Here is a 9,589-nt window from a genome sequence, read left to right on the forward strand (position 1 = left end):
AAATTGCGAACCACCACGGCACATCCAGCGAATTAGGTCCACCAGCTGCTGGATAGTTCTAACAAGGAGTACTTATTTTAAAACGGTGAACGGTTCCGAGAGAAGCAGAATGCCGATGCCGATCATGGGCATGTGGGGAATAAATTAAATAAGTAAAACTATACCAATCACAGCTGTGGAAGAATAATATTTTTGTTGAAAGAAACGAATTGGATTTAAAAATATGAAAAGAAAACCAGGAATCTCTTTTTGTGGTGAATATCTGGAACAATCCGGAACCCTGTACATGAGCTAAATTCATTCCTATTATAGAAAAACGAACGTCGCCTATATGCGACACTTGAATAAAGTCTAGTTGATCTTATAAAGATAAACCCATGGTCAGATAAAAAGACTTTCAGGGCACAACCTTATTCCATTTAAAAATAGCTCAATTAAGTTGTCAATATGATGTTTAATTAAGTTAGCCTTAAAATAAATTCGTAATCACTTTTACCATTTTATTTACTTAATATTTATAAAACTCTATTCACTCACGTTTAAAAAAATCCTCATAACTTTCCGCCGATCGTGTTGATCAACGGTCTATTGTTGTTGCTGCTGTTATTATTTCCTTCGCAAGAAGGCAAAACGTCAAACGTCAGCTGTCATGTGAGTGAAACAGCACGAGCCGAAGCCGAAAGAGACAAACAGTTGCGAAACGCGTATTGTCACTTCAACGCAACCCGTCAGCGCGCTGGTGTGTGTAGTGTGTGTGTGTGTTAATTGTGTAAAGAAGGCACGGGCATGACGGACAGTTCTTGATCGTGAAATATTAATACAAGTAAAAACCGAACGTAAAACCATCGTGTCGCTGCCGTACAGAACCTTAATTTCCATACCATAGCGCGTGGGCTGGCATCTCACGAAATTCGGTGCCACATTTCGTTTATTATTTTTCCATCATTTGTGTTGCTGTGTGTGCATGCGGGCGTGCGTGTGTGTGTGTGGAGTTAAGTGTTGCTGTGTGTGTGTGTGTGATGCGTGTTTCCAACCAACCTGCAGCAGCACGTCGTTTCTTCGAGGAAGTTCGCGCAGAGCAATAGAGCGAGCGCTGGTGCACCTTTTAGTCCCCCTCAAACAACAACGCGAAACTGGCCGTGTGTGGCCAAGCTGGGTAAATGCACTGTTCTTTTGTTTCATATCATCCCGGACTAGCCATTGGTACTGTATAAGTTGCGTTTGTGAGCCATTTTCATTTACATATTCCCTCATATTTCGATAGGGAGAAGGTTCGAGTGGTAAGGGGATTTGTGTTCACGGATAGGCACCAGGGAAAGACGGTGTGTTTTGAGCCAGACCTGGAACCACGATGGGCGCGACGGATGTTTGGCAATAGGGAAATCCGAAAGGCAGGTAAAGCCCTTCATGAGTTGTTTTGTGTTATAGTTTCGGTCAGCTCTATAAAGATAAAGAGGTGCATCCGAGCAGGCACGGATGAACGGGGTGTGCGAGAAAGAGAGGGAGAACGCGAGCATACTACAAAGAGAAGTGTGTGAGTGAAAGGCAGATAGCGCTAGCACGGGGCGTGCGAGTGAGAGGCGGCGAAACGTCGTGAGCAAAACCGACTGCTCCACCACCACCGGAGACGTAATGATCTCGTGTATAGTGTGGTGCAAACAACGTGAAAATTCAACCCCTGCTGTGTGCTGCGTATGTGGGGGAGAAACGAACAGGAGCGCACGAAGTACAAAGGGATCCAATAGACCTTCCCCCAAACAAAGGGCTCCATAAAGGGAAACAGTGAGCCATCGTGAAACAGAAGTGTCAAAATCAATCCGCGTGTTTTTAGTACTTAATCCATCGCGGAAGTGAAGAGAGTGAGATGGGGCATGTGCAGTGTAGAAGTAGTATTAGTAGTAGTAAGCAGTAGTAGTGAGTAGTAGTACACGGAGCAGACACCATCATCCCCTAAATAGAAAACGGAAAAACAAAATCATTCTGCCGAGCCAGAAGCAACGGAGTGGGGTTTCGTTTGGTGGGTGGACGGGTGATGAGACAACAATTTCCATTACAACTGCCCCTACCCGTTTTGCTCGTCCCTGCCACCGTCTTCCACCCCCATCCGCTTCCGCTCCCTAAGCCAGTGCGTCAGAATTATGCTCTCTTCATCGTCGAGCCAGTACCATAGCGCGTAGTAATAGTGGCCATCGTCTCGTTCCACAACCCTCTCTACCACCTCCTCCTCATCCTCCCAGCAAGCAGTCGGATGTTGCATCCCTTTCTCGCAGTCGCCGACCATCACACACCTAAGAGACGTACATCGTCTCCGCTGGCAATCACACTTTCTATCTTGTTTTCTATCCGTTTTGTTCGAAGCGACTATTTTGCGACCGAGAGACGGAAAGTCTGGTTCTATCAGCTTCATCTCGAGGAAACATGTGTGTTTGTGTGGGTTAGTGTGATGTGTATGTGTGTAGCTGTGCACACACACACACGGCACCATCCTCTCGAATGTGCAATTTTCTTGTTCGCAAGAAGAAATCAAAGTCATTGCTGCTGTGCTCTTGCAGGAAAAAACAGTCCGAGACGACGTCGGCGGTCAAGAACGTGTTTGATGTGTGCCAACCCACCGCCCACACCCACCCTCTGCTTGGTCGGAGTTTAGAGTGAGAATTTCCGATGAATCCACTTGTTCATCCCGTAAGGAAGCCTGCCTGCACTGACTCCTGTGTACACACACACACACATGTTGTTGGCATATTGTCGTGGCTCGCTGGCAATTAAACAAACTCATTTTAGTGAATTTGTAGTACATTTTAGTAGTAGTACGACACGACGGCCGGGTACCATAATTAATCTTTTTTTTGCGTTTATTCCGTATTATCATCGCCAGGGTTCTTTGAGTGACGACGACGCAGTCCTGCGTACATGCAACTTTTGTGGGTGACTGGCTTGCCTGCGATTGGAAAACGTCGTTACCGGCCGGAGAAGGCCTTGAGAACACCATAGCAACCACCGTAAAGTGAACCCAAGAAGTGTAGTTGTGCTGTCCAGCAGTAGTAATAGCCGTAGTAGCAGCAGCAGCAGCAACAGTGCTTCCATACTAATTATCTTCTAAGATAAGGCCAGTAGTAGCAGCAGCAGTAGCAGCGGGTGCTTATAACGAACCAGGAAACGGAGCGTCCCGGTGTTGGTGGCTACAGCGCACCGCTTAAAATGTCCGAAAATCGGGACGAAATTCTCGCCGACTTTCAGGTAATTGATTGGTGGAAAAACCAACCGAAAAGGCCGGAAATGCGACCACGCGGTCCGAACAAAGCGTAGTAAGGGATGGAGTAGATAGTCGCGGGGTCTGTTGTGCGCTGTATAGAGAGACGGAGAACCGCGTGTCATCCTCTTTGTCTTCAGTCGTCTATTAAGCGTGTGTAAATTGTGCTACTTTTAACTCGTTCAACGCCGAGTCAGCATTGTTTATTTTTACACACACACTCCATCCCTCGCCCCTCCCCCCGGCACAGACCAGTCTAGTGACGCGTTTGGTTCTTACCTCGAGGTGTTTTTGTGCTGCATTTGTTGTAACTTTCTTTGATATTTAATTGTGTACCATTTGCTTTTTCACACAGAGCATAACGGCTATCGACGATGTTGCCGAAGCTATATTCCACCTTGAAGCATCTAACTGGGATTTGATTGTAAGTATGGTGTAAACGGTGCGGCGGTTGATTGGTGATCTCTAGTGCTAACGGCTTCTTTCCGCACCTCCAGTCCGCTATACAGCGTGTACTGCCACAGGATCCGACTGATCATCAGGCGGCAACCGTATCGTCGTACGGTGCGACCGATCGAGCCCGCAGTAATGGCGGGCACAACAGCAGCAGCAGCAGCAGCACCACCACACCACACAGCAACAACAGTGCCGCGACGTCCTCGTCGGCCTTATTTGCTGGCTCCAGCGCCGATATAGCACTGTACGGGAATAATCTTAACTATCTGGAGGAAACGATGCCGGATGTGCGGGATCAAATAAAGGTGCCGTCACCGGTGAAAATTAACTTCACCGGTAAAAAGAATGTGGGCAACAGCGGGGGTAGCAGTAGCGGTAGTAGCAGTAGTGGAATGGCTTTTAACATTTCTGATGTTGGTAAGAAAATCGCGCAAACCAATAACCGGCGACGACGAGCCTTGCGAGAAGATCGTGAGTCGCTTAATTGTTACGTGGTTGCTTTCGTTTTAGGTGCATCTTCGTCGCGATCCAGCAGCAATCACGATTTTCGTACCGCCCTCAACTGTCTGGACACGAAGCCGCTCGACGTGCTGTTTAACGTGCAGTTCAAAAACGAACATCATCACATCAGCATATCGAACCAGGCGACGATCGGTGATCTGAAGGCAAGAATTTTCGACAAAACGCGGGTACCGGTGTGTAGGCAGGCGCTGAAAGGATGGGAACCGGGCAAGCAGAAGGACATTTCCAACCTTAGCACACCGCTGAAGGCGCTCAACATCGTCGGGAGGGAGGTGCACCTGAAGCTGATCGATCTTACGCCGGAAGGATACCTCGGGGATGCTGAGTAAGTGTCGGTGCCCCAGACACCACGTCGCAATGTGTATCTGTTGCTAATCTTTCTTTACCCCCGTCTGTCCTACCTGTCTTGTAGCGTCGAGCTGCATGCCGCATTGAATCAGCAAATGTATCTGCTGCACATCAACATTCAGCCCGAAAACCAGCTGCTGCATCTGAACTTTCCCGCCCAACAGGACATACTGTCGATCAAGAACCATGTGTACACCATCACGGACATCCCGGTGCGCCACCAGGTGTGGTCCGGGTGGCCGAGCAACATTACCAACCACACGACGCTGGCCGAGTCGGGGTTGGGGCTGGAGCACAATCTGCTGCTGAAGCGCGCGGACGAAGCGAACAAGCCAAGCAACAACAACAACAATAACAACAACACCATCAGCAACAGCAGCAGCCATCTGCTGAACGCGCTCAGCAGTAGTGCGGGCACCAGCGCCAACAACAGCCACAGCAGCAGTAGTGGCAGCCGTCCGGTGCTGAACTTTGGGTAGGCATTTTCCGCCCTGTGTGTGTGTGTGTTGCCGCCCGGTAGTTCGATAATCGTGCTAATGTGCTGATGTGTGTCCTTTGCAGCAACGACAGCTTACCGATCATTCCAATCGATTCGGAGAGCAGCGGCGAAGAGTTTGAGGATGCGTCCGACTTCAATAACGACGATGACATCTTCACCGAAACGCCGATCATAAATCAGCAGAAGCGTTTAAGTATGTACGCGCGAGAGTGTTCGGTAGAATGGGGGAAGGAGAGTTCCATTCCTTTTCCCTCTACAAAGCGATACAACGTTCACTAAACCTCAGTTTGCCGTAATGTTTTAACTTTCCTCCATTTGTTCGTTCCATGAACCTCCTTCAGTACCGGACAATGTGGACGACGAGACGATTGGCAGCATCCAGTTTGTGGAGAACTTTGCCGAACGCTTCGGACCGCAGCACCCGATGTTCTTCCAGGGCAGCCTGGAGGATGCACTGAAGGAAGCCTGCCATCGGCCATCGGCCCGAGACGTAAGTGTGATCGCAGGATCGCAGCCGAGTCGTAGCAATCATTGCCATTTGCTTGTCTGTTGCAGCGTAAACTGTTGGCCATCTATCTGCATCACGATGGAAGCGTGCTGACGAACGTGTTTTGCGGTCAGCTGCTAGCCTGCGAAAGCATCATCCAGATTTTGCTGGAACATTTCGTCCTGTACGGGTGGGATTTGTCGTTTGAAAGTAACAAAAATATGTAAGTTTCGCTTGTCTAGCACTAAAAAATGGAACGGTGCTCATAGTAAACGCTTCATCGACGGTTCGCAGGTTTTTATCATCAATATCGGCTTGCGTGGGCATGACGGCCTCAATAACGGTGCGCAACATCCCGACCGATCGGTTACCGGCCATTCTTGTGATATCGAAAAATCGCAGCCAGTGCGAAGTGTTTCAGGTGATCTATGGTAAGTGTGGCAAAGGTTTAGTTATGCGTGTGTGTGTATGTCGAATGCGATTCCTCCCGTAGGTAATGTGGGCGTAGATGATCTGCTGTCCAAGCTGATGGAAGCGTCCGACATGTACAGCGAACAGCTGAAGATAGAGCTGCGCGAAGAAAACGAACGCTTCGCCCGGGAGCAGGTGAAGCTCGAGCAGGACGCGGCCTACCGCGAAAGTCTCGAGGCGGATCGGGCGAAGCAGGAGGCGAAGCGGCAGAAGGAGATGATGATGCAGTCCGAACGGCGCCGGCTCGAATCGGAACGGGCGGAGAACGAGGCGAAGCGTGAGCTGATACGGGCGAAGGCACGCAGCACGGTACCGGATGAGCCGCAGCAGAGCAGCGGCGAAAGCATAACCAAGATCCGGGTGCGCACGCCGGCCGGCGAAATGCTGGAGCGCAAGTTTACCGTCGACACGCCGCTGGAGCTGCTGCTGAACTATATCACCGCCGAGGGGTACCTGATCGATGAGTTTAAAGTGATCTCAGGCTGGCCTCGTAAAGACGTTAGTATTGCGCGCTTAAGCGTCCTAATAGAGCTGTTAACTATACGCATTTTCTCCTCTTGCAGTTAACAACGCTAAACCACGAAAGCACGCTGAAGGAACTGAAGCTATATCCGCAGGAAACGTTGATCCTCGAGGAACGATGATTTGCACCATGCAATGCGAGTGTGAAAGCGTTCGGCAGGAAGGAGTGCCAGTAGAGAGGCAACCGCGCGCATTCGATCACCACTACTTCCCTTTTCCCTCCAACCGGCGCCCTCCCAGCCATTCCCTCCCGTTTGATCGGGTGGAAACGAAGCGACGGATCGTGCCCACACACACACACAGACATCCTTCCGTTTCCCGATCCCATCCGTTAGCCGATGGGGGTTTTCGGTTCCTATCTAGCTTTTGGTTCTTCGGTCAAAATTGTGTTGCGGTACTTGATTGATCGAACGAAACGAAACGTCCTCAAAAACGCGCATAACACATGAACTATGGCTAAAAGTGATGATGTGATGCTCCGTGAGAATACGCCGCCCCGCACTCTAACATGTAGGCTTTGTTTTAGGATGATTTTAAATGAGTTTCTTTTTTCGCGTGTTGCTTGGTGCGCAGTACTGTGTGGTTCGAGCGTGTGAGCGTCCGTGTGAAAGTCCGTGTTCACGGGTTGTAACACTTGCAATTACAATTGTGTCTATTTCTTCTGGTTCTGTTCAGGTACTTTTGTTCTCAAGCTCTGAGCTCTTGTTCAGTTCCTTAGTAAAACTATGTATGTAAAAAACGAGCGCGAGTGCGTGCGTGTGTGTGTGTGTAGTTGTGCGTGTGTGAATGTTAACATTTCCTTTTAAAAGTATGCGCCCCTCCCCTCCCCCTGAGCTCAGGTCTCTTGGCCGGGATACATAGGATTGATGCTTCTTATCTATCTATAGAGAGATTCGAATAATATGGTTGATTGATTTGTAATCACCAGAGTTCGGTCCGAGAATCGCAAGCGAGCACAGGTAGTATCCGGCAGTAAGATTCTTGTTTAACTGTATTTAGTTCTTGGGCGCGTCATACGAAAGGAGGGGGGCTCTGTGGTGTAAATGCATGCAGCGCGAAATACGTGAAGAAGAAAAAAAAAACATTCAAATTAGAAAGGCAACAACATTGTAAGAAATGGCAAAGCATCGCGCAGAAAAAAAAGCAAATGAAATAATAATGATCTGCCAAAAAAAAAAGAAGTAGTCGTGGAATGAAAGTTTTTCTCATTGGGAAAGATATCGTAGAGAACTTTCAAACATTTGTGGCTTATGATTAATTTTTACCTGCTTCAGCGGATCGATGTTCAGTGTAACAGGTGTAACATTCACCTGGTCGCCCCAGTTGTTCGCATAACGCTGGAACTCGTCGTCAAAGGGGCCTTGGGTAAGGATCCTCATTCAAGAGATATTGCTTAAAGAATCCCGGACCAAATGATCAAAGGTTCACGTCAAATAGACCTCGTCCATTACATCACGTCCTAAGAACCTTGTTCAAGAAACCTTGACCATGAGATATCGTCCAAGAGATCCCGCCAAAGGGGTTTCGTGTAAGAGGCCTAGTCCAAAGCCCTCATCCTAAATACCGTTTTTAAGAAATCTCGTTCAACAGAACTCGCTCAAGAGGTCTCGTCCAAGAGATCTCGTCCAAGAGATCTCGTCCAAGAGATCTCGTCCAAGAGATCTCGTCCAAGAGATCTCGTCCAAGAGATCTCGTCCAAGAGATCTCGTCCAAGAGATCTCGTCCAAGAGATCTCGTCCAAGAGATCTCGTCCAAGAGATCTCGTCCAAGAGATCTTGTCCAAGAGGCTTAGTCCAAGAGGCTTAGTCCAAAAGTCCTCGTCCTAAAAATTTTTTTTAAGAAACCTCGTTCAAGAGGTCTCGTCCAAAAGATCTCGTCCAAGAGATCTCGTCCAAGAGATCTCGTCCAAGAGATCTCGTCCAAGAGATATCGCCCAAGAGGCTTAGTCCAAAAGTCCTCGTCCTAAAAACTTTTTTTAAGAAACCTCGTTCAAGAGGTCTCGTCCAAAAGATGTCGTCCAAAAGATTGCCCAAGAGATCTCATCCAGAGAAACTTGTCTAAGAGGCCTAGTCCAAAGGTCCTCGTTCCAGATTTCTTTTCCGAAAGCTTAGTCTGAGAGACCTTTTTTAAGAATCTTCATCAAAATAACCCCCCACCGAAAAGTTTCGTTCAAGAGACCTTGTCGAAGAAATTTCGCCCAAGAGATTTCCTTCAAGAGATCTTGTCTTAGAGGTTCAGAACAACGCGATGAAATGTATGGTAAGTAACGTCTTTATATTTAAATAACTTGCCCTGTGTTGCCAAATGGGGGGCGGTCAGATGGCCAAGGCGATAGCAGCGCCGGTCGGGTTCAAATCCCATCCAGACCGCCTCCCGTTATGCAGCGCTGATAGTTACCTTGCTACGGGTAAAATCAAGTCAGACAGCATGGCAGAACTAGCAGACCGAGACCTTTCGAGGTTTATACAACCTACAGCTATAGCGCCAAGAAACAAAAAGAAGAAGTTCTATAAAAAAATATGTTTGGGCCTGCATCTGCACGTGTTGTTCAAGCCATTTCCAGCACTCAAATTATCAAACCTAGTTTTTTCTACTATTGTTTATACACTTTAAACGGGTTTTTTGTAATTATTAAGTTATCAAAATCAACATAAACCTTTCAAATTTGTGTTTTGCACCTGAACTTCTCCGTGTATAGTTTCGATTATAAAAACCAAATTTAGTATAACACTGTTTCTATGGAAAAATTCATGGTGCTTGAAGGGTTAAAAAAGCGAATGAAACTTGAATTTTGTTGTTGCCGGTTGGTGTCAACTTGTGTATCATATTGCTGTACGGCAGTTACAAGTTATTTCAATCGAGAAAGACCGTCTTAAATAAATTAAATGTACCAACATCATCTAACTGCAGAGGGAATGAATGCCAGCGTAGAAAAATTACAACATGAAGTCGAATGTTTACATACTATTTGCTCGAAAAGCACCTTACCACAAGTTGCGAGAACCTACCGGGATGTGCAAACCGTGCTTAACCA

General features: G+C 47.6%; 1 protein-coding gene across 14 annotated transcripts; it reads left to right on the forward strand.

The window, feature by feature from the left end:
• Positions 1-733: 733 nt before the first annotated feature.
• Positions 734-7,736, forward strand: LOC118509661 (FAS-associated factor 1). Of its 14 annotated transcripts, none has more exons than XM_036050627.1 (13): positions 734-1,203; positions 1,265-1,395; positions 2,876-3,237; positions 3,606-3,674; positions 3,748-4,123; positions 4,217-4,553; positions 4,641-5,051; positions 5,138-5,268; positions 5,417-5,565; positions 5,631-5,785; positions 5,857-5,993; positions 6,056-6,531; positions 6,597-7,731. In XM_036050627.1, the coding sequence occupies exons 3-13, from the start codon at positions 3,199-3,201 to the stop codon at positions 6,675-6,677; spliced, it is 2,361 nt and encodes a 786-aa protein (XP_035906520.1). In that variant the 5' UTR covers positions 734-1,203; positions 1,265-1,395; positions 2,876-3,198; the 3' UTR covers positions 6,678-7,731. The 14 variants fall into 14 exon arrangements, with proteins under 14 accessions (XP_035906520.1, XP_035906519.1, XP_035906518.1 ...); XM_036050626.1 differs by having other exon boundaries at positions 734-1,156; XM_036050625.1 differs by lacking the exon at positions 1,265-1,395 and having other exon boundaries at positions 734-1,156; positions 6,597-7,736.
• Positions 7,737-9,589: the final 1,853 nt, after the last annotated feature.

The sequence above is a fragment of the Anopheles stephensi genome, chromosome 3 (assembly GCF_013141755.1).
Source record: "Anopheles stephensi strain Indian chromosome 3, UCI_ANSTEP_V1.0, whole genome shotgun sequence".
Taxonomy (NCBI): domain Eukaryota; kingdom Metazoa; phylum Arthropoda; class Insecta; order Diptera; family Culicidae; genus Anopheles; species Anopheles stephensi.